The sequence below is a fragment of the Colletotrichum chrysophilum genome (genome assembly GCF_026319265.1).
Source record: "Colletotrichum chrysophilum strain AFK26 chromosome Unknown scaffold_116, whole genome shotgun sequence".
NCBI classification, from domain to species: domain Eukaryota; kingdom Fungi; phylum Ascomycota; class Sordariomycetes; order Glomerellales; family Glomerellaceae; genus Colletotrichum; species Colletotrichum chrysophilum.
This window is the reverse complement of record NW_026517403.1, coordinates 6,619-29,548: the sequence shown is the minus strand read 5'-3', so window position 1 is coordinate 29,548 and position 22,930 is coordinate 6,619. Positions and strand designations below refer to the sequence as shown.

At 54.6% G+C, this 22,930-nt stretch overlaps 8 protein-coding genes across 8 annotated transcripts; 4 read left to right on the top strand and 4 right to left on the bottom strand.

Annotated features, from left to right (window-relative positions):
* Window positions 1-322: 322 nt before the first annotated feature.
* On the top strand, window positions 323-1,470 carry COL26b_010614 (uncharacterized protein; the record flags this gene model as incomplete). Its single annotated transcript, XM_053183307.1, has 2 exons — window positions 323-860; window positions 908-1,470. The coding sequence occupies 2 exons, from the start codon at window positions 323-325 to the stop codon at window positions 1,468-1,470; spliced, it is 1,101 nt and encodes a 366-aa protein (XP_053032727.1).
* Window positions 1,471-2,045: 575 nt separating this feature from the next.
* Window positions 2,046-3,163, bottom strand: COL26b_010613 (uncharacterized protein; the record flags this gene model as incomplete). Its single annotated transcript, XM_053183306.1, has 5 exons — window positions 2,046-2,175; window positions 2,235-2,306; window positions 2,357-2,800; window positions 2,866-2,917; window positions 2,989-3,163. The coding sequence occupies 5 exons, from the start codon at window positions 3,161-3,163 to the stop codon at window positions 2,046-2,048; spliced, it is 873 nt and encodes a 290-aa protein (XP_053032726.1).
* Window positions 3,164-4,089: 926 nt separating this feature from the next.
* Window positions 4,090-4,542, top strand: COL26b_010612 (uncharacterized protein; the record flags this gene model as incomplete). The annotated part of the gene is made up of 1 exon (XM_053183305.1): window positions 4,090-4,542. One exon carries the CDS (start codon window positions 4,090-4,092, stop codon window positions 4,540-4,542), a length of 453 nt encoding a protein of 150 aa, XP_053032725.1.
* A 126-nt stretch (window positions 4,543-4,668) lies between these two features.
* On the bottom strand, window positions 4,669-5,724 carry QA4 (3-dehydroshikimate dehydratase; the record flags this gene model as incomplete). Its single annotated transcript, XM_053183304.1, has 1 exon — window positions 4,669-5,724. One exon carries the CDS (start codon window positions 5,722-5,724, stop codon window positions 4,669-4,671), a length of 1,056 nt encoding a protein of 351 aa, XP_053032724.1.
* Window positions 5,725-7,163: 1,439 nt separating this feature from the next.
* Window positions 7,164-8,180, top strand: QA3 (Quinate dehydrogenase; the record flags this gene model as incomplete). Its single annotated transcript, XM_053183303.1, has 2 exons — window positions 7,164-8,030; window positions 8,085-8,180. 2 exons carry the CDS (start codon window positions 7,164-7,166, stop codon window positions 8,178-8,180), a joined length of 963 nt encoding a protein of 320 aa, XP_053032723.1.
* A 2,186-nt stretch (window positions 8,181-10,366) lies between these two features.
* On the bottom strand, window positions 10,367-12,162 carry COL26b_010609 (uncharacterized protein; the record flags this gene model as incomplete). The annotated part of the gene is made up of 4 exons (XM_053183302.1): window positions 10,367-10,721; window positions 10,779-11,173; window positions 11,224-11,380; window positions 11,450-12,162. 4 exons carry the CDS (start codon window positions 12,160-12,162, stop codon window positions 10,367-10,369), a joined length of 1,620 nt encoding a protein of 539 aa, XP_053032722.1.
* A 5,425-nt stretch (window positions 12,163-17,587) lies between these two features.
* On the top strand, window positions 17,588-20,248 carry COL26b_010608 (uncharacterized protein; the record flags this gene model as incomplete). The annotated part of the gene is made up of 1 exon (XM_053183301.1): window positions 17,588-20,248. One exon carries the CDS (start codon window positions 17,588-17,590, stop codon window positions 20,246-20,248), a length of 2,661 nt encoding a protein of 886 aa, XP_053032721.1.
* A 215-nt stretch (window positions 20,249-20,463) lies between these two features.
* COL26b_010607 (uncharacterized protein) lies at window positions 20,464-22,930 on the bottom strand (the record flags this gene model as incomplete). The annotated part of the gene is made up of 5 exons (XM_053183300.1): window positions 20,464-21,372; window positions 21,550-21,591; window positions 21,648-21,806; window positions 21,858-22,441; window positions 22,732-22,930. The coding sequence occupies 5 exons, from the start codon at window positions 22,928-22,930 to the stop codon at window positions 20,464-20,466; spliced, it is 1,893 nt and encodes a 630-aa protein (XP_053032720.1).

The window sequence follows — 22,930 nt, the reverse complement described above, 5'->3', positions numbered from 1 at the left end:
CCTCCAGGGCCATCTAAATAGAGATAGGCAACCAATGGAACTGATTCAACTCTCGTTGTACAATTGTGGCGTTGCATGGAAAGAGAGGACTTGTAGGTCACATTTTGAGTTCCAGCGCACATCCACATTCCGGCCGATGTCGACTGCCGATCTTCGACGCCGGCCCCGGGGCTTGAGAAACCTCCGCAGCGGTCGGACCCCGCTCCCCGCCGATGACGACTCACTGGCAACTTATTAATGTCGTCTCGGCCTCAACTTGCAGCTCTGCACGCCATTCGTGACATGCTCTGATCGTGGCTTACACCCTGACTCGAACAAAGACATGGATCCAATCTCACCATTCGTCTTCGGCATCACTACGCCAAAGGTTTTCTTCGGGCCCGGCACGTTGAACGAGCTACCCGGCGAGCTCAAGTCTCGAAACCTCGCGAAGCCGCTCATCATATGCTCACCCTCTCGGACATCGCTCGCGACCAAGATACAAGCGAAGTTGTCGGAAGCCGGCATCACGGACAGTGAGATCCTCGACACCGCCATCGTCCACAACCCGAGCGACATCATCGAGCCCGCCGTGGACCGCGCCAAGGGCCGAGATGTCCTCATCTCCGTCGGAGGCGGGAGCGCCGTTGGCCTCGGGAAAGCCATCGCTTACCGCACGGGGATGCCGCAGGTTGCCATCCCGACGACCTACTCGGGCTCGGAGATGACGCCAATCATCGGAGAGACCAAGGACGGCAAGAAGACGTCGTACACGGATCCTAAGATCCTGCCCAAGGTGGTCATATACGACGTGGACCTGACAATGGACCTGCCGGTCAAAGTCAGCGGACCGAGTGGTCTCAATGCCATGGCACACTCATGTGAGTATTCAGATCTTCGATGTAGGTACATCGCTGACGAGACGCAGTCGAGGCACTCTACTCCCGTCAAGCCAGCCCAATCACGGATCATTTTGCCCTCGAGTCCATCAAGGCGTTGTCTAGCGCTCTTCCTGTGATTGCCTCGAACCCGTCGTCGGTGGAAGCCCGCACGTCGGCGCTGTACGGTGCATTCCTGGCCGGGTTCCTGGCCACGGCGACCGGCATCGCGCTCCAGCACAAGCTCGCCCACGCCGCGGGTGGCACTCTCAACCTGCCCCACGCCGAGACGCATTCGATTTTCCTCCCGCACAGCATGGCGTACAACGCGAGCTGCTTCTCTGAGAGCATCATCGCCAAGCTATCGTCGGCCCTTGCTCAGAGCACGGAGAGTTCTGCCGCCGGCGTTGTGCAAGGTTTGAACGAGCTGCTCCGCCTTCTGGATATTCCGACAGGGCTCAAGCACGTGGGTATGCTGGAGAAGGACATTGGCCGCGTCACGGACGTTGCGTCGGACACGCCTTACTGGAACCCGCGCCCGCTCGAGAAGGAAAAGATCCGGGAAATCATCCGGAGGGCGTGGGCGGGCGAGCAAGCCAAGACGGATCTCTAGATGATGAAATTTAGCCAAGTAGATTCCGCTCCATAATTTGATCAGACATGTAGATTTGTTGTCTTCCTGGGTTATGTCTCATTCTTATTGCAATGGCTGACTGTCCTTATCTTCTCCATTTTGGCTCCGTTGTCGAGTGGCATAATCACGGCGTCTTCACTTCCGGATCATAACTCTGTCTGCTTAGTTGCCTCGGTAATGTTGTTCGGTATATTCTCTTGCATCATCTCTACGCTCCCATGACTCAATACGTCTCCGTCTCTTCGGAGCTCTCATCCTCCACGAAGCTACTGTCGCCTTTTCTTCTAAATCGAGCCAGTTGTCCGGTGCAGAAATCGCTTGATGGATTCTTCCAATAATGAACTCTAATGCAATTATGTATATTGAAATCATGTCTAGTCTTTGTCTAGATGGTCGTCTTATGCACCGGGCCTCGAGTAGTCGAGCTGTCTAACTCTCTTCCATGTCTCCCTCACCACTCTCTCTTGTGCTTGTCGGGCGGTCTCGGTCTCAGTGGATGCTGCGGGACTGGTTTGAATTAGCCACAACCCTTCTCCTGTTTATTTGAGGCCAACTCACCGGATTGCTAGGTACGATCTGCCACCCAGCTTGACATCTGGAACGATGGAGGTATCTTCTGGTGGGTTAGCGATGGTCACGAGACCACCAGCCTCTTCGAGAATTGCGATTCCTGCAGCAACGTCCCTGGAGCAAAACTGTCAGCGCCGGCATTATAACGTCAACTTCCAAGGCCTTTGACATACCACTCCCAGCAACCGCCCTCCCACCAAATATCGAAAGATCCCATGGCAGTATAGGCGAGGTCCAAAGTGGCACTGTTCTCGTCAGCGTAAGGTCTCCATCCCGAGGACGCTGCAGCTCTCACCTTCCCAGACTCCTCATGCCGTGAACCATGCCGCCCTTGCCACCTCTTCCGCCCCTCTCGGCCGCCATGTTGACGAAGCTCTCGACCTTGCGGTGCATGTTCCCATCCGGCTTGTCGCGGCGGTCCTTGCCCCATTCACACGAAAACACGCAGCCGCTAGGCGCATTGGCTGGCAAGGGGCTCGGGACCAAGGGCAGCTTCTGGGTCTCGTTCATCCATGCGCCGTGGCCCTTGAGCGAGGAGAAGGTCTGGTTCAGGAAGGGCGCATTGATGACGCCGATGATGGGCTTCCCCTTCACGGCGAAGCCGATGGAGACGCAGAACATGGGGAACAGGTGGGTGAAGTTGACGGTGCCGTCGAGGGGGTCGACGATCCAGGTTGGGCTGTCGTCGACGAGGTAGTCGCGGGAGGAGCCGGCCGAGTATGTCTCTTCGCCAATGAACCTGCCAGATGTGTGAGAATCGTGGTGAGAGGCTGGCTGGCTGGCCATCATCACAAGTTGACTCACTTGTGGTTGGGATACTTGTTTGCGACCGATGTGTGGATGAAGGCTTCGACTTCTGCAGCGGCACCAATTCCGTCAGCAACTCATCGCAAGGACATGTTCATGAGCACTGGAGCCTCTGCGCACCTGTGTCGGTCTTGGTGACCAGGTCGACCGAGTTCTCCTTCTCGGTGAAGACCTGGGCATCGCCGCCGTCGAACCTCGACCGCGCCGCCGTCATGAGCATGGCGCCCGCATCTTTGCCCAATTGCACGGCAAAGCCGTAGATTTCGCGGAGTTCGGCGTCGCTGATGTCCGCCATTGTGTCGTTTCCAAGTAAAGCCGCCCTGAAGAATTGTCACAGTATTTGGCAAGTTGGGAAGAAAGGACAACGAGTCGCAGAAAGAGAGAGAGTACCTAAGGTCAGTTGAAACCTCAAGCCAGCAACCGTAAGCAGCACACCACTGGCAACGCGACGGCAGGCCATCAGTCAGAAATTGGGTGACTCGACAGCGTGCTGCAGGCTGGGCCGCCGCCAGCCGAGTGCTGGAGACCGCGGAAGCACAGCGGGATGACGTCCCGCGGTGTTATCACGTCGCCGTGGTCCCTATCAGCGGGGCATCCCCGCATCTGCCCCGCCTCACACTGGACCACCCAGTGAGTGAACGCCTGTGAGTGCTCTCCAACGGCTCCTTTTAGCGGGTAGCTTACCGAAGAGCCCCCAAAAGGCCCGGCAGCAACGCGCTGTGGACCTCTGAGTCAGGAGCTGTGTCGGAGACTTGGTCCCTGTCGCCGTCACCCCTCTCTCTCCACCGGGCTCTGCCCCTCTTCTCTCACATAAGGTACCTTACCTTACACCGGGCACACACCAAGACCTGGGGAAGAGGGAGGCCAAGCCACTCACCTCAGTACTCCAGGACGAACTGCAACCCCGAAGGAGCCGTGTGGGAGAGGCTGTTGACTTATGCCCGTTACGTGAGAGGCTCGAAATCCGGGGCAGCTCTAGTTTCCCCGCGGTTCGGTCCCTCACCAACACCTCCAGCCAAGCCAACTGTCTGCGATGCCGGCAGAGCATTCTTGACGAAACACGGATCAAGACTTATCCACTGACACGAATCAACTCATTTATCAATCACAATAGCCTCGCCGTCTGAAGTCGTGAAGCTTGCTCAATCAATTGTATCAACATCCATCAGTGCGAACAATCAAAGCCGTCCCCAGGTCCTACCTACATCTCCATCCTTCACAATGGCCAGCCGCATCCTCCTCATCAACGGTCCCAACCTGAACCTCCTGGGCACTCGTGAACCCGCCGTCTACGGCTCAACGACCCTCGCCGACGTCGTCTCCATGGCCGAGAAGCAGGCCTCTGACCTGGGCATCAAAGTCGAGAACTTCCAGTCCAACCACGAGGGCGCCATCGTCGACCGCATCCACGAGGCCAGGGGCAACATCGACGCCATCGTCATCAACCCCGGCGCCTACACACACACGAGCGTCGCCATCCGCGATGCCCTCCTCGGCGTCGACATCCCCTTCGTCGAGTGCCACATCTCCAACGTCCACACGAGGGAAGCCTTCAGACACCATAGCTACTTGAGCGACAAGGCGACCGCCGTCATCTGCGGGTTGGGCGTCTACGGGTACACGGCGGCCATCGAGTTTGCGGCGAAGCACATGAAGATTAAGCAGAAGGCTTGAATAGGATTAATTGATCCCCTCCTGTCCTCAAAAAGTAAAAGAATAAAACATGTAAATACTGTACAATCGCTGTTGCAATCTTATGCAAATGTGTATGTCATGACCATCATGTAAGGGACTCCAACTCTAAAGCGACGCCGTCACGGCCGTCGAAGGCTCTTCCACTCTTAGCTTCATATCCCTTACCAGCTTGCTCCAGGCCACGGCTCCTCTCTTGGCGAGCTCCTCGGGTACGTCATGGTCCTCCTCCGACATCCTCCTGTTGAACAGCTCGAAGCTGACCCAACCCTCGAAACCCAGGCCCTGGAAGATGGCCGCGCAGATCTCGCGGACGGGGAGATACGCTCCCCTTGAATACTCGCCGTAAAACAAACGGCAGTTTCTTGACCAGGACATGCGGGACGGCTGCTCGGCATTATAATAAGGGTGCGTCGGGCATAGCGGCTCGGCGAGGCGCTCGGCGTCGACGACCTGCACGTAGATGATCTTGGAGACGTCCACGGTCGTGAGGAGCCTCTGGATGGAGTCCTTGACCGCCTGCTCGGCGTCTTCTGTCCTGCCCGAGGCGGCGCAGGGGTCGGCAAAGATGCGGCCGGCAATGTTAAAGGTGTCGAGGCACATTCCGAAGTTGGGCCTGTCGACCCGCTGGATGACCTCCCAGCACGTCTCCCATACGTCGACTCTGGTGCCCCACGACAGGCTCTCATATGAGAAGCGGATGGGCGGGTTGGAGGCGGCACCGATGTCGGCAACCTCAGCGAGGTCCGCGATGTGAAGCTCGAGATCCTCAGAGACCTGTTCGGCGGGCAGGACGTTGCTGGGGATCTGGATGAGGTCGGTGTCCAGGACGTGGGCGAGCTGGATCCACACGCGCAGCTCCTCGACCCTGCGGGCGTGTTGTTCGCGGTCGACGAGGCCCTCAAAGTGCTGGAAGGGCTGGAGGCAGATGACCTCAATGTTGCGGACGTCGCACATCCTCTTGACAATCTTGGAGGCGGCGATCTGGTTCTCGAGGAGGGCGGCACCGCCAGGCAGCTGCTCGGCGACGTCCATGAGGTCCTCGTGCCAGAGCTCGATGCCTTGGTAGCCGTACTTTGCTGCCATGTCCATCTTGTGCTCAAAGGAGTGTCCAGCCCAGCATCGGCCGAGCGACATGGTGCTGATACCCAGGCGTGAAGGCATGGTGGGCGGAATATGTGATGTGTGGTGTGTAGGATGCTTTCGAGAGGATGATGAAAGAGGTTGGCTTCTGCGAGTACCTAGGTAGGCGGACGAGATAAGAAGTAGTATGTATGTAAGTGGGAGTCGACGGGGTAGGCAGGAGAGGGGGGTGGAGGGAAGTAGTCGAAGGGAAGCTCGCTCGTATGTGTTAGTCCTCGGCAGCAGGGGATCAGGGAAGATTATTTGCAGCTTGCAAATCGAATCATCGAGTAACGCACGACAGCAGCAGCCCGTGTGTTGCAGAACGACAGGAAGACTGTCCAATGGTCTCATACGGGCCCCTTCATCCCCGGATTGCACCGGGTATCCGAGTGGACTTGGGGCAGGAAAGTCATTCACCCGCCACCAGTACAAGGTACTTTGCGAATGCAGAGTACCCCATCTTATCAGCGCCATCGCATGCTTGCAGAGCACGGCGATCTGGAAACTCTGGGGGTGGCCGAAGGTAGCCGGTCCACTCTGGGGGCTGCTTTCCCATGTGCCAATGCACCCCGCGAGTGTGTGTGGTGTTGCAACTTGTAAGAGATGCGTGACGGCGCCCATCACCAAGACCGGTAGTTGGTGGTGTTGCGCTGCTTGGCAGCTGGTGACGACAGCTCGCCGAGTGCCGCCGGGCTGTCAGGCTAAACGCTTCCCCTGGCGGCCCGCCTCCACTTTTTCACCTCTTCACTCACTTTCTTCACTGAGAATGAAGGATAAACATTCTTCAGCTTCGCCACGGAAGGGTGGGCGGCCACCGAGCGAGCGAATGACCGCTTCCTCACTCACTCTCAATCGCTCGCTCCCTGGCGTCGTTTTCCCACGCTTCCGAGGCCCAGATTCTTCGGCACTTCTCACTGGCTCTCACTTCCTTCCTCACTCTCTCGCTCATTCGGGGTTTCTCCTCAGTAAGGTACCTAACGTGGTCGGTCTCTGGAGAGTTCTTTGCCGGAGCGTGGAGTGAGTGGAGGAACCACGCACACACAACAAGTCCCTCGTTGAAACTGCGAGTTTCCGATCCATGAATCCTTAGCCCTGATGGAGTTTTGAACCGCAGTCCGATCAACCCCATCCAGAGCCCCGGACTTTTCCCCGTGTCCCGCAAGAACAATTAATTATTATTGGACCTCATCACCTGGCCGGCAGAGAAAAGAGACGCAACCCAAGAACAAAAAGTGGCCTCCAGATCGTCTTCTCCAAATCTGAAGTTCTCATAATAGCCACTCAAAGAGTATCCGTTTCCAATTCCTTGCTTGACACATATTTCACATACAATTATCGCCATTTTCCTCGTCTTACACGGCCTGCCACTCAGTCACTCAGTCACTCAGACTTTCATCATCACAACATAACCAGAGATACCCCTTGTCTTTTTTTCTTCTTTAGTTCTCATCCACAACACACACACACACACAGCCAAAATGGCCAGCCCCGCCGTCACAGAAAAATTGGTGGACGACACCATCGCTACCAAGATTGAGCAGCTTGACCGCCACGGCTACCTCTTTGGCCAGAAGATCACACATTCCCTGTCACCACTCCTGCACAGCACCATCTACGAGGGAATCGGCCTGAAATGGGAGCAGATGCGTCTGGACTCGGCAGACCTGCCGCTGTTCCTCGAGCTCATCAAGCACCCCAAGTTCTACGGCAGCTCCGTCACCATGCCCAACAAGGTCGCCATCATCCCTCACCTCGACGAGCTGACGGATGAGTGCCGCGACGTCGGCGCCTGCAACACCCTCTTCATCCGCGAGCGCGACGGCAAGCGGATATACTGCGGCACCAACACCGATGTCATTGGCGTCCGCGAGTCCTTCGTCCAGAACGTCGCCGACCCGGATGCTGTCTACCACAACAAGCCCGCCCTGGTCATCGGCGGCGGCGGTGCTGCCCGCAGTGCCGTCTACGCACTGCGCAAGTGGATGAAGGCCACCGACATCTACCTCGTCAACCGTGACAAGGCTGAGGTCGACGCCGTTATCGCCGAGTGCACCACGCGGGGCTATGGAGACAACCTGTACCACGTCTCCACCGTCGAGGAGGCGAGGGAGCTTGACGCCCCCGGCGCTATCGTCTCCTGCATCCCCGACTTCCCTCCCAAGACCCCCGAGGAGATTGTCGCCCGCGAGGTTATCGTTGAATTCTTCAACAAGCCTACCAAGGGTGCCATCCTTGAGATGTGCTACAACCCCACCCCCTTTACTGAGATTGGTGCCCTGGCCGAAGACGCCGGCTGGCAGGTCATTCTCGGCACTGAGGCCATGATCTACCAAGGTCTCGAGCAGGTTAGTTGATCCCCATCTCTCATCTCCTAGTGAAGCTTACTGACTGCTGAACAGGACCGTTACTGGACCGGCAAGGAGGTTCAGGACCTTCCCGTACAAAAAGTCAAGGAAGTGATTGCCGCCAAGCTGGCGCAACACTCAAAACTGTAAAAAATAATGAAAAATTGAAACGACTTGCATAGATACATTCATAGCGACTGTTTTAACAAGACGAATTATGAGATTCCATCATTTGGCAATGACTCTATGTTTCCATGTTCATCTAAGTGTGATGGTCCATTGGTCATCTACATGACTGAAGATCCTTGGGTTTGTCCTTCCATATTTTCTAACCCAGGTGCCCAGCTTGTCAGGCCCTTTTATCCAGTCACCCAGTAATGATAAAGCCTTGAGTCTCCTTTGGGGTATCCGCTCGTGTCTCAAATGCTCATCTTATTCCTGCTGCTTGTAGATTTTATTCCATACATGCATTCACACGGGTGACGTCCGCTTGGTGATTGCAATTATGCATGTTGACCGAGGCTTCCTAAATGAGGATCACAGACAAGCCTTCTCATTCCATGTCAGTCATTGGAGCCGATGGAACCTTGCATATGTGAAAACATATTTATATAGCTGGAACTGAACAAACATCTCGACCTGCACACACGCATCAAAACTGATGCACTTCCTTACCAGAACGGTCCAGTAACATCACCAGGAATTACTTTTAACTCTGCTACCATGAGCCTCATGAGACGCAGTTCTTTCGCTTGCATCAACAGCTTAACATGATGAAGACTTCTCCGGCCATGAGCCCACTTCAAGACATAGACAGACGAGATTGCGATGTGATAGCTGTCCAACTGCAACGTATGCGGCTCCAGAAGCACCGATATCCTCAAATATTGGGGCGAGCTAGACGCTTTTGGAGTGCCGTCTTTCCGTGTTCTCACTGCAACCTGCAGATCAACGGAACATTCATCAGACGCGAGCAGTCCAAGAGAATGCAAAGTTGTGCATCAGATCAAAAACGGACAATTGAGCCTCATTTAATGCCGTGATGCGAGTTGTGCTGTGGTTGCGCGTGCGTTGCGGGCGTCTCATGCAAACTTCACACAAACCAAACGACGGAAATAAGACTCATTTCCACCTCATGCATTGCACTTTTTCAAACAATCCTGCATAATCTTGAATAACTCGGAGTCTGTCCGTCGATTGTTTGGGCCGGTCCCAGATTTCGTTTGGCTGGTGGTTGAGCGGGTGAATGTTTCCCACGCGCCCGGAAAAAGACTCAAGCGCCGCCTCACCTCGACGAAAATCGCACGGGAATCATACGGGATCGCACGACAAACTGTGGAAACTCTCCATCTCGCAGACGGGACGAAACTCGATAGATCTGTTATATAACGGGAGCAGGCTGGCATTTTCACATTTGCGGCTCTTGGATGCTGTTTTGCTTGAGCTGCGCCATCTGTACGTTTTGTTTGCTCTGTTTCGACGTCATCCTACATCCGGAGGATTCTTGCCACACCACCAAGATCACATTGACGGCGCCAGTGCTTGAGTCGGGTTATTTACCAATCAGGCTAGAGGTTCATCGACTTGGCGTCTTGGCTTGACCTCCTCGCTCTTGGCTGGAAGGACTCTCTGTATGATACGGACGGTTCAAATTGCGGTTGCTGGTCTGTTGAACTTTGTTCCAGGTATGTCCACATGACAAGATTGCACTCAGTGGACGTGGGAGATGCTGGGTAACTCCGCGTATCTTCTGGGATGCCATGTCTTGGGATGCCTGCGGAACAGCGGCGGATGGTCACTTGCACCATGTAATACGGGATATCTCTGTGGACACTTCATGTGTGCTTGCGGCGGCTGAGCCGCTGACAGTTGCTATTGACATGTACTCGCAGAGCATGTAATCCTGACGCTACATCTCGTCTTCCTCCAACACGGGTATGGGAGGGAAAAGACATAACCACCACGTACCTTGCCCCTGGTTGCGTTGAGCCCACTTCATGCATAGTGCCTCCCCCGGCCTTTGCCTCGCCACCACGCGTCGATAATCCTCCTCTACTTCGGGTATCACCTCCGTTCCGTTTACGCCTGTCGTTTACGTTCCTCGATTACGCCCATCGTCTACGTCTTTATCGTTTACGCCGTTTCCGTTACGCTTTACTTCTCGACCTATCGACTCGTGCGGACAGGGTGCAGTACGGTGCACATCACTCGGTTTTGCTCGATTTGGGTTAGAGAGGATTGTGAATTCCTTGAGATACTCGAAATCTTGGGAATATCCGCCTGCTACCCATTTAAACGCCCTTAATTCCGTATTAGTAAACCGTTGTCCCGAACCGTTAAACGCTGGCCTTTCGCTCTACCTGGCTGACTTCGCCCTCGTCCGACTTCTCGCCAAGAACAACGTCATCCGAGTCGTTCTGTCTAAAGCTCTGGTCCTCCGCCAACTCATCCATAATGGTCTTGTTTGCGCGCCACACGGGCTTGACCTTGAAGAGACGGTCCATAGTCTCCAGAGGGACAGCCTTGGTCTCGGGCACGAGGAAGAACACAAAGACGGCGGACATGATCATGAGAGAGGCGAAGAAGAAGTACACTCCGTAACCCCAGGCGTCGAACATCTGGGGGGTGAAGCGAGAAATGATGAAGTTCCAGAACCAGTTGTTGGCGGCAGCGCTAGCCTGGCCAAGAGATCTACAGGTATGGTTAGCTCACGTGTTCGTTTACTGACTCGTTTCTCTCCACACGTACCTAGTGTTCTGGTCGAACATCTCGGAGTTGATGACCCAGGGGGTACCGTTCCACGAAGGAGTGTAGAACACCGTCCACAGGTAGAAGAAGACCATGGCAGAAATGCCTCCGCCGGAAAGACCGCCGGTGCCACTGGCAGGGTTGAGAGCGAGGTAACCTCCAATGTACCACATGCAGAGCGATCCACCGATGGCACCAATCATGAGGAGGTTACGGCGACCAAGCTGGTCAATGAGCCAAAGAATCCACACGAAAGTCACAATGGTCTTGACGACGCCAAAGATACCAGTGGTGAGGAAACTGGTGTTGGTGCCGGTGATACCGATGCTCTTGAAAACGGTCGGGCTGTAGTAGTTGATGGCGTTGATGCCGGAACCGTTTTGCCAGAGGAAAAGCTTCTCGGGGTTAGCAACGAGTGTTGGTAATCTGAAAGGAGTGCGCTCACCATGCCACCAAGGAAGAAGCGCCACTGGACCTTGCTCTGCTTGAGAGCGGCAAAGGGCTTCCAGAATCCGGCGCCAACTTCGGTCCTGTATCTCTCGAGGTCGGCATCGATGTAGTTGACCTCCTCGATGATGTACTTGTCGCTGGCATCCAGGTTTCTGTGAAAATTTGATGATTAGCTCACATCCAATCCATCACCCAGAAAATGTTGTTCGCTCAAAACTCACCTCATCCAGCAAAGATGCTTCATTGCCTCCTCTCTCCTGTACTTGGAGAACAACCAACGAGGAGACTCAGGAAGCCAGAAGGCTCCGACAAGCAGCAGACCAGCAGGAATCAGCTGAACGGCAAAGGGAATGAGCCATTGGGAGTGGCTGGGGGCCATGGTAGAGTCGACACCGTAGTTGATCCAGAAACCAACAAGGCCACCAATTTGCCAGCCCAACTCGTAGATGCCGACGAGGCGACCGCGAACGGCAGGCGGGGAAAGTTCGGAAATGTAGATGGGGGTCATGTTGGAGCAGCCACCCACACCGATACCAGCGAGGACTCTGCCGGCGAGGATGAGACTGAGGCCGCGCTCCCTGTTGGCGCCGAGCATCATACCGGCACCGAGCATGAAGACGAGACTGAAAGCGATCAAACTCTTCTTGCGGCCGAGGAAGTAACTGCTGACGTAGGCGAACAAGGAGCCGAAGAAGGCACCGGCCTGGTAGACAGACACGATGTTGGACTTCAACAGAGCCAATCCGCTCTTGCTGTAGGACGCGAACTGGAACTCCTCGGTGAAGGACTGCAGGGCGAGAGTGGTTCCGATGAAGGCAGAGTCGTAGCCAATGGTGCAACTGGCGAACGACGCGATGATGGCGCACATGTAGACGCGCCAGTTGTAGACGGCCTTGGGCGTCGGCCGATCCTCAACGAGGGTGAGAAGAGCCATGGTGACTGATGGTCGTGCGTGCTGCTGCTTTACTCCGTCTTCAGATGATGTTGTCTGGTTGCTTGGGCCTTGAGACAGTCTGAACTCCAAAGCACGGTTGGGGTAGAGAAGTCTTAAGGGGATGAGGAGGCCAGAACCAGATGGTGGTCAAGGGTCGCCTTTGTTATATGTATGGTTCGTTCCTCTGCGTTGGTAAAGAGTGACAGGTGTGTGGCGTGTCGGTTCGTCTGGGGAAAAAGTCTGGGGCTGCTTCGATGCGGAGTTTGTTCATCCCACGGAACGCACAGCAAACACGGGGAGGCCAATGGGATCCGGGGTAATAGGCTCTGACGACGCCTTCGCGTATGAGATTCCAGATGGTTGACTCTGGGGTGAACGCTTCTCCCTGAGCTAAGGAGTCACGCTTCCTGTTTTTGCGTGTGGCTCCGAACCGGAGCAGAATCTGCACCTGGGCGACTGACTCGTCGCCACGGCGCGTGGAGAACGGCAAAGGATTTGTTCTCCGCACTGATCCACGGCACTAATCTCTGTTTCCGGGCTAGATCCAACTTCGGGGCCCCCAAAATGCTGGAGAACCCCTGCCCAGACCGGGGCTAAGGGTTGAATGTTTATCCTGTGAGCGGCGACGCATTGCCATTCAACTGTCTCACATTGCACGTGGAACTTGGGGACCTCCCAACTTGTTGATTTCCAGCCGTCCGGATTGTCAGCAATGCGGGCAAAGGGGTAGCGACCCCAGACTGCTGCTACCTGCCAGACGTGCCTTGCCCATGGGGTCACGGAGTCAACAAGACAGGGGTTGTTGGCCGCTGGTGCGAGCTGAGGGGAGTTGAGTATATCCGGCCAACGCCTACAAACCAAGATGGCTGCGGCGCTCTCAACATTGGCAAAAGACCGGCGAGAATTCCGGACTCCATCACTCGATTGCTAACGAGTTAGCAATGTTCTGGCCAAGCCTCTTTGACGAGGCCATCGTGGAGTCCACTTTAGTCGGATCGAAAGGGGCTCTCCTGATACGGTGGTTGTAAGCGCACAAAGCGGCGAACAACATCACGCTGAAAGTTTGGTCATGTACGAGAGGAAGTTTTATTCTCCTATCTTCATCCATGAATGTCTTTCTGTCTGAACCGTTCTGTCGGGACGTGACAGTCGCTAGAGTAGTAGTGACCACTGAGCCGGTGTCATCAGAATTGTCCCTGTTTGGTAGCGCACATTACTTGGTACATTACACTACTGTGCACAATCTATGACACGTGCTTCATCAGCAAGCCCAAATCTCGATAGATTGACTGCCGAGACATCAGACTCTTAAGCTCCTGGTGATTGTACTTCCGCCCATCCTGCGCATATTGCTCTTCCGCGGGCTTGGTTCGCAAACAGATCCCGAAGACACTAACATTGCAGCGGCCGCAGCTGGGCCAGAAAAATGCCAGAACAGAGATAAGCCTGCTGCAGATTCTCCAGAAAACAGTACGAAAAGGGCTAGCAAGTCCGTTCTTCTCAAATCACTGCCCTTGGACAGGGTGAACACATGTCAATCACCAGGGGCTTTTCACACCGATGGACGTGCATGACAGGGGACAGTCAAACAATAGCACAGGTTACGGCGAGGATAGTTCCAGATGTGTGTGATAAGTATTGGGTTCGTTTTCTACTAAAAAGTCATAATACATTACTCTTCTCACATCCCCCCAAATTCTCCCCGCAGCATGTCTGTCAAGTCTGAGCCTGGGGCGAAGCCGAGATTGGCCATGAACTGCGGGTCGGCCTCCATGCTATCTGTGCAGTCTATAGATGCCAACTCGTCCATAATGGCGTCGTAATCCACGCCGTGGGGTCCTTGTCCCATCAGATATGGTGTTTGAGCCGAAGGCAGATGCCCCATAAATCCTGGGGGAAATGCATCCAGCTGACTTCCTGGGGTAAATGGCATTGTTCGCGCCGTCGAAGGACTAGCTGACGAAGCAGTTGGTAGAAACCCGTTGCCATTTTGGTGGTATGAATCCGTGTTCATTGGAAATTGAGGATAGTGTGGATTTTGTCGGGCGGCGGGCTGTGAGAAATGAGGAGCCGACTGTTCGGCCTGGATAGGTGTTTTGCCGCCAGGCTCAGCGTCTAACACGGAGGAATCTGCGTTGGTCGTCCGGTCTTGCCAAACAGATATCAAATCTCCCATCAGAGTATTCCATCTGGCTTTGTCATCGTCTCGCAGAGCTTTCACGCAACTCTTGGTATTAGCGATGCTCATGTAAGTGACAAGAAGCGGCGACACGCCGGCTGCGCCAAACTGGGCAATGGAATTTTCCAAAACCTCCATCAGACTCCAAATAAGCGAGACCCGGGCGTCGGGCATCAGTGTCAGCGTGGCACCGAGGAAAGTGGCCTGTATCAAAAAGGCGGACGGCAGTTTGGGTATCGTTGACGCTCCAAAAACAACAGAGTTGCAAAATGAGAACCGGGGGTCAAGCACCTGCACCAGGTTCGCAGCACCTATCTGCGGTGTTGCAGTTCCTGACTCAACGCTCTGATTTAGGGTCCGGAAGAACTGATAAAGCTGGTTGAAAGAACTCAGCGACTGGGCAGCGTGCACAGCGCCGTCAACCTCCTCGGATCCGAATCCAGTCCGTGGCACCCAAGGAGCCCATTCTTCCGGCCCGTTTTCATCCGTTGGCTTGTCTTTCATATCGCTCGTCCTCATGTGTGGTGTTTGGCCGAGTCCCAGAGATACTATGGTGTCAAGCATGAGACATGCCATCATTACTCGATCCAGCGCCGTTGAGTTTGCTTCTGGTGTCAAAGGTGCCGTCTGACCAGATATAGAGTTGCGGCCCCTATTCCTTGACCTGCCGTCCGTGAGTGCCATAGCACCGCGAACAGCGAGACCAATAAGCAATGAGGCAGCACCTGCATTGTCTTGACCCAACTTTACCAGAGACAACACCAGTAGAGCTTTGACATGACCTAGTCCCATGTCTGTTTCCACAGGTATCAAGCCTCGTGCAGCTGCAAATATAAGGCTTGGACGGTCTGATGGCTCAGCCCGTCCGGAAGTATTGGATGATGTCGCATCCTGGAAGGCCCCAACAGCAAGGGCGCACCATAATTCGGCGTGAGCCGCGCTGGCGCCGGAGTCTTCTGGGTCGATATCAAAACCATCGGGTGGATAAGAGGCTGCAACATTATCGAGGACTTCTTTGGAGTTTAGTATTGGAAGCCAACTGTGGGTATAAGAATAGTAAACTTCTAGCAGCCTCGGAAAGTTTCTTGGGAGTTTGAATCTTCGCCGAGATATAGAACCGTGTCGATGTCTTGGGCCCGGTTCGCCCGGAGTCGCGTCCGATGCCCGTTCGGGTCCGTTTGTTTTTGGAGACACAGCAGTACCTTCTTGCGGAGTGGCGTCTTTCTGTTTGTTGCGGCCGTCTGCATCCGCATCCGATTCGTCTCCCGAGGTGTCTTGGCGCGGGCTTACACCGTCCTTGCCGGATAGGAGTCGGTCGATGTCTTTATGAACTCGACACCTTCTCCATCTCTTGTGAAGACGGTTACCGGCTTCGTTGTCTTTGTCTAATAGCAGAGCTTGCCCGCTATCGCCTTCGCGGGCGAGCAACTCTGAGAGCTTCTCTTCAGTGCCAGGAACCTGGTCGAACAGCCAGACAAGGGCGAGCTCTAATGTTCGAATAAGACCGGTCTGTACGCCGCGCTTCTTCGGAGCGACGTTGTACGTGCATTGCCTCGATAGCGTTACGCAGGAGAAGCATTGTGGTTGAACGCCGTCACACTTCTCTCGAGCACTGCAAGTCAGTTAGCATTGAAGCCAGCGCAAACCAAAGACCAAATCAGACAAAACTCGGAACCGTCGTTGAAGGAAAACAAAGCTAGACAGTCCCCAGAAACGTCGCAACACCCTGGAAATGAAGCTGCTGACGACGCAAGGATTGACTCGGGCCAATGATGAGGCTCTTCGAGCCTGGATCACCAAACATCCTCAAGCATGCGAGGACGGCTCCCTTGCAGGAAGCTTCCGATGTTGAAGGCGAACAGATGATGGAAATCAGACGGAAAGAAGAAGAAACTGAAAACAAGGACGGATGCGAGATTGCTTGCCTTCTACACTGGTCGCACGCTCGAGAAACTCGCTGGCGCTTCGGGGCCGACGTCGAGGTAGCATTGGTCTCGGCATCGTGAACCTTTCTCTTGGAGGGCATCCTGCAATTGATGCCTCGGGCGGCAGAGCAGCTCCTGTGGCTCACGCCGTTGTGGACAGCATGAGGGCGTGTGCAACGAGAGCGAGAGCGTCGGCGAGAGCTGCGAGGAAGGGTAAGGGCGCGCTGCGGATGATGGTTGAAGCGAGAGTTGTGGCGGATGGATCGCGACGGGATGTTGCAGGGGGAGTGACGATGGGTAGCAGCGGCAAGCAACAGAGCAGCAGCAGCACAGCAATAGCGACAGCAACAGCAGCAGCAGCAGCAAGCAGTCAACAGGCAGAGGAGCGACAGCGGCGATGATTGACGTCTTTGCTTCTCCAAGATTTCCCGCGCAACTCGCTGGAGGTGGGGAAATCCTGGGGTAACCTCACGTCGGACAGTCGCGGCGCCGCCTCAAAGGTTGTTTGCTCGATCTGATCTTTGGGCGGCGAGGACAAAGGTCAGCTGGAATCCCAGTGGCATTAATTGGCCGCAGAAGGCCGTGTACGGATGACTCGGTTTGCGGGGTGTTAGTGCGCTACTTTTGGTGTTGCGAACATGCACAGACTGCTCTCCAGACTCTTCACACAGACAGACCCTTGTCGATGGAGGCGTCTCTGGGGCACCAACCGCATACAGCTGGGGTTTGTCTGCCATGAACAAGGTTGTTTTGCCTGCATCGTGGGCTCTCAGTGGTCTAGACACTTCAACGTTGAACCGAGCAACAGTTATGACTTCCCTGAGTTGAGTTGTCAAACCAAGGGGCGGAACAGCGACGGCGGATTCGGAACACGAGACATGCTCGGTGGAGAATGTCCCTTGCTAACAGAAAAGCCAGGGGTAAGTGTTTATCAGAGTACCGACGCCAAGTTGCAGCTAAGGGAGAGGGGCATCAGCGCAGCACCGACCGTCGGAAATGGGGTGCGGATTCCATGTGTCCTCCCACCTGACAATTCTGTGCCCGCCTTAGTAGGCATTGGACGCGACTCGACGGGACCGACTTGACTGACTCCTCCTGACTGAGAGACGGACAGACAGAGAGAGAGCTTGACCTTGTTAGACCACCCGGTTAGGCGGCGCTGGACGAAACCTGTTGGCCCAGACAGACTCAATCACCTGCGCGCCCTCTCTCTCAACTTGACACTGCCTTTCCTTGCCTTATGCGCTTGCATCCTGGGCTCTCTCACCAACCCAGCTTGCGACTGCTGCAACGGCCAGGTCGAGGTCGAGGCTGAGGAGCTATGGCGACAGCAGGCGTGAAGCGGTCCTTCGTGGCCACGGCCATTGACGACGAGGACGCCGAACACCACCACCAACTGGAGAATCCCTCAAAGTTCATTCGCGTCGACACTCGCAATGGCTACAGTACAACACCGAGAGAGCCTCAGAGCCCGAGGACGAACAGCAGCAGGTACTCCATGGCTGCGTGCTCCAGACCCGAGACGCCAATAACGAGGCCTGCGACGCCAGTCACCCACCTGCCGAACGAGATACCCCCATTCCCTGCCGACGCCTCCATTGTCCTTGCTGGCATCCGAGGCGCCGGCAAGTCGACACTCGCCATCATCGCCTCGACGGCCATGGCGCGGAGGGCGCTCGACTGCGAGAAGGCCTTCCAACAGGTCACCGGCCTGACCAGCTTTGCATATAAACGGGCCCATGGCCCCGCAGAATGTCACCGTCGACAGACGGACGTTCTCCGCGACCTCCTCGACCAGAACTCAAAAGGCTGCTTGATTGTCTGCAGCTGGATGGAGCGCTCTGTGCAGACTCTGCTACGAGACTTTTGCCGTACACACCCTGTCGTCCACATCGTTCGCGATGTCAAGGCCATTCAAGAACACCTCAAGATCGAAGACGAAGACAAGGCAAGAAATCTTCTTGCCGCGAGCAGTACCATTTTCCGGACTTGCAGCAATCTCGAGTTCTTCAATGTCTCTGAGACGGCAGATCCTGCGGCCGAGACTGATGCGGCGAGGATAGAAGCTCACGCTGGCGGTCAGAAGCCACCCGCACCGTATCTTACCCTGAAGCGGGCGGAGAGGCACTTCCTCAAATTCCTCAGCTTGATCATGCCCAAAGGCTCTATCCCCTTCATTGAATCTGCCTTCCCCTTGGCGTCTATTCCGACTGAAGACCGTCGGTTCACCTATGCCATTTCAGTATCATTGTCGAGCCTTCTCAACAATGAGATCACCGTCGAGGAGCTGGAAACAGGTGCTGACGCCATCGAGATCGTCGTCGATGGCCTCGCGGGTGCAACGGCGTTGGATTCTGAACGAGCTGCAGATATTGCAAGGATCATTGGGTCGATCAGAAGGAGCACCGTCATTCCGCTCATCTACCATGTCGTTCTCCCGGACACAACAGAGTCGGTGTACATGGACTACATCTTACATGGTCTCCGACTTACACCTGAATACCTCACCGTCGACTTACGCTTGAACGATTACCAATTACTACACATCATCTCAATGAAGAGGCGGTCAAAGATCATTGGTCATCTAACTCCTGCCGTCGACTCTCCCTCATGGGCAGATCCGTTCTGGATGTCACATTACCACAGAGCTCGCCGAATAGGCTGCGATCTTGTCCGACTTATCAAGCCTGTCACCTCGATAAAGGACAACTTTGATGTGAATCATCTCAAGGCTCTGGTCGACGCCACGACTGGCCACAAGATCCCTCTCATTGCCTACAACTCCGGCCCTCGTGGCAGGCATTCGGCTGCCATGAACCATGTCCTCACGAGCGTCGTGCCAGAAGCAATGGCGTCAAAGTACAGCCCCGATCAGCCTTGTTTGACGGCTGTACAGGCAACGCAAGCGCTGTACAACTCATTCCTATTCGACCCCATGAAGATTTATGTCTTCGGTGCCCATGTCTCCTACAGTTTGTCGCCAGCTATGCATAATGCCGCCCTCAAGGCATGTGGCATCCCACATGTCTACCGCCCCTTCTCCACACCATCACTGAATGGCCTCAAAGACCTCATCGAAGATCCCTACTTCGCTGGCGCCAGTGTGGGCTTGCCGTTCAAAGTAGAAATCATCACTCTCACCCATTCGCTGAGTCGACACGCCCAGGCCATCGGTGCAGTAAACACTCTCGTGCCTGTTCGTCGACTGAACCCCGACGGCACCATTCCAGAAGATGAAAAACTCTTCAACTGCAGAAATCGAGCTGGGCCGGTACGCGCACTTTACGGAGAGAACACAGATTGGATCGGTATCCGGGCTTGCCTGAGGAGGGGACTTTCGCCTGCCAATGCGGTGCGTCCGACAAGTTGCGGTCTCATTATCGGCGCAGGCGGTATGGCTCGTGCTGCAACTTACAGCATGTTGCAACTTGGCGTGAAGAACATCGTGGTTTACAACCGCACGGTCTCGAACGCGGAAAAGATGGTCAATCACTTCACGAGACTACTAAAGAGACACGACCTACCGCTCTTGAGCGCGAACACGGACGCGGAAACAAGATTCCATATCATTAGGACCCTGGACGAGGCGTGGCCGGAAGACTTTCGGCCGCCGACCATGATCGTCTCCTGTATCCCAACGCACAGCATCGGCGACGTACCAGCTCCCAACTTCGTGGCGCCACAAGCCTGGCTAAGCAGTCCAACCGGTGGCTGTCTCGTTGAGCTGGGATACAAGACGCTTGATACCCCAATACTCAACCAAGCGCGCCAGGTCTCTCACCGGGGTTGGGTCACTATGGACGGTCTGGACCTACTTCCGGAGCAGGGCTTCGCCCAGTTCGAGCTCTTTACAGGGAGGCGAGCACCGCGCAGACTTATGCGTGGAGAGGTCTTCCGATCTTACGAGCCTGACGGACAAGATCGTTCAGCCCTTGCACAACTTGGGCCACGTCTCAACAACATTGTCGAGCAAGAGCCATGATCATTTAATGGGTGTTATGAGATAGGAAGGTCACGACGCGGGATAGGCTTTGCATTTAATGTCCGCCCAGATACCACTACGTACACGAGTAATAAAACAGTAAAATATTCATCATCATAATAGGCTACCCCGGGCAAGCCAAGCCACAGCCGTGCCCTACGAACGCCCTGATCGCCCAAGTCGGTAAACAGCCGGGTAATGCACTAGTGCTTCTTTTAGTATCTCGAATATGTCCTTCCTGTCTCAGTTCCCTGACTTGACATGTATGCGGCAAAGTCCGTGTTGACGTATGGAGACGCCGGCACCTCATTGACATGACCTTCAGCTTCTTTCGAGTCGTCAAAGACCGGCCGTCTTTGTCGAAGAGCCTCTTTTCCAACCCAGCTGAGGTAAACCGTTTCGTGGACTTGGATTAGATCGGCCCCTGTATGGCCAGCTTCGGAGCTCCGGCTGCTGCCATCAGCTGCCTCGAACTCCGGCTTCTTCTCTACCACAAAGACACGGTGATCTTTCTTCTCAATGTAACGGGCCACCAAGATGAAGCCGATGAACCAGGCAACGCCAAGACTGATGATTATCCACCCAACGGTGGGCACAAGCCACCATGGCGTCACGGTCAGGTCTGAGTACTGTGACGGCGGTACCCAGTTGGTGATCACGGGATAGAGACCTCCACACATGTATACAATGGCACAGAAGACTGATAAAAAGGGACGGAACTTCTTGCCAGCCATTTCAGCCCAAGTTGTCGGGGACTTAGATGGGTCATCGTCGGTGGCATCATCGTCAGTAGCTGTCGTAGGAGGGCCGCGGAAGCGTAGGATGAGAATGCCGAGACCCAGGAATGTTCCAATGAATGCGTTAACCACATAAGCACTTAGAGACGTGAGTGCTGTGTATGCCACTACAGGTGGCCTGCCGTAGGTTGCAAATATGAGGATGACGCAGCTGACGAGGTGAAGAACCAAAGCACCAACTGGTGTCTTTTCAGAATGATGCTCCGGCGACATCCAACGCAGTTTAAGGAGTGATTTGAACCATCCTTTCCTTTGAAACCAGAACAAGAGTCTCCCAAGGCTCATGTCCTTGTTTTGCGCGAAGAACTTCGGGAAAGGAAGGATTCCCTGTATGGACAGTCAGTGCCTTGTCCAGGTTTCGGATACAAAAAAAGGGGGTGAGCAGAGTGACCAAAAACAACCAAGGGGCAGAAAAGACTCCATGTGAAGAGCCTGAACTATTCAGATGATTGTGACAATGGAGAACACACACAGGCGTCATCTGTGTGGAGGAAATCTTCTCACCTCTTTCGCAATCTCTTGCTTCACTCTAGCTGCCGTATAGGTCTGGTATGATGTCAGTTCCCACAGTGGTGGTTTTCAGTTCTTTAGCCATGACATACCATGACGATGATATTGCCCATGGAAGAGATCGCCAGGAAAGCATTGAAGATCCGCGACCCAATATCGCTGTCTGGGTTCAATTGGCCGAAGGTGAGCCTGAAGAACTCTTGGGCAACATTGGCCTCATTCTTCTGAACATCGGCAGGCACAACGACCATCTGATTTTCTGTAAGTCACTCCAAGAAGCTACATTGTTTGGAGGCACTTACATAGCAGATGTTGACAGCCAGGTATAAAACAGCAACGAGTCCTACACCACTCGCCATCCCGATAGGAAACTTCTTTCGAGGACGGCTGATCTCTCCTAGGACATAGTTTGGCTGCTCGAATCCCGAAAATGTGAAAATGATGGCAAGAAATGCCTGAGCGTATCCGTTCGCGTCTTTAGTTGCGCCCGCGAACGAAGTCTTTGGCGACGTATTTTGCTCGATTACGTTTTGTGTTTTGGGAAGCCCGCCCGCACCCACCACGACGGCCGCGACGATGATCAGTAGCATGATCATGATCTTGATTACCGCCAGGAAGTTGTTCAGCATGATTCCGAATCTTCTGCTTGTGGCATGGATGAAGCAGGCGAAGACGGCAACGGCGAGAGCGATGCCCCGGACGGGGCCGTTCTCAGGATCTGAGTGACCAGCGGCCTCAAGGACTCGAAAGGCGAAGTGAAGACTGTTGCCGGCCATGTTTCCGAGTACGATGAACGTGATGCCAAAGATGCAAGTCGACAGTAGGATAGTGTTTTTGCGATAGGCGGGCTTCGAGAAGACATATTGCAGGTACACCATGTCTCCGCCTATGGAGATCGGTTAGCATTGATGCTAGGCCTGAAGCTGCAATTATTCTTACCACTTCGAGGGATGGACTGCTCAACTCCTTGAACTCTATAACGAGGGACGTTGAGGCCATACTCGATGTAGACGTGGGTACCGCAAAGGCAGTAGACTACACCAGCTAGCCAGAACAATAAGGTCGCGCCAACACTTCCAGTACCTTTCATGACTCTTTTCGGAGACATGAATATTCCCGTGCCTGTATTACGGCATTAACAGATGTCCCCTAAGCGACAGAGACATTTTGACGCACCTATCATGCGGTTGATGACCAGACAGCATACATCAAGGTATCCAAGGCGAAATCCTTCCTTGGGTGCGTGGGTGACGATGCCTTGACCATCCCCGCCAGTGATACCCGTTATTACCCCAGCAGCATCATCTTCGCTCGAGTTGTCGTCGATGTGACGAGGCTCCTGGAAGATGCCCTCTGAGCTTTGGAAGTCATTCAT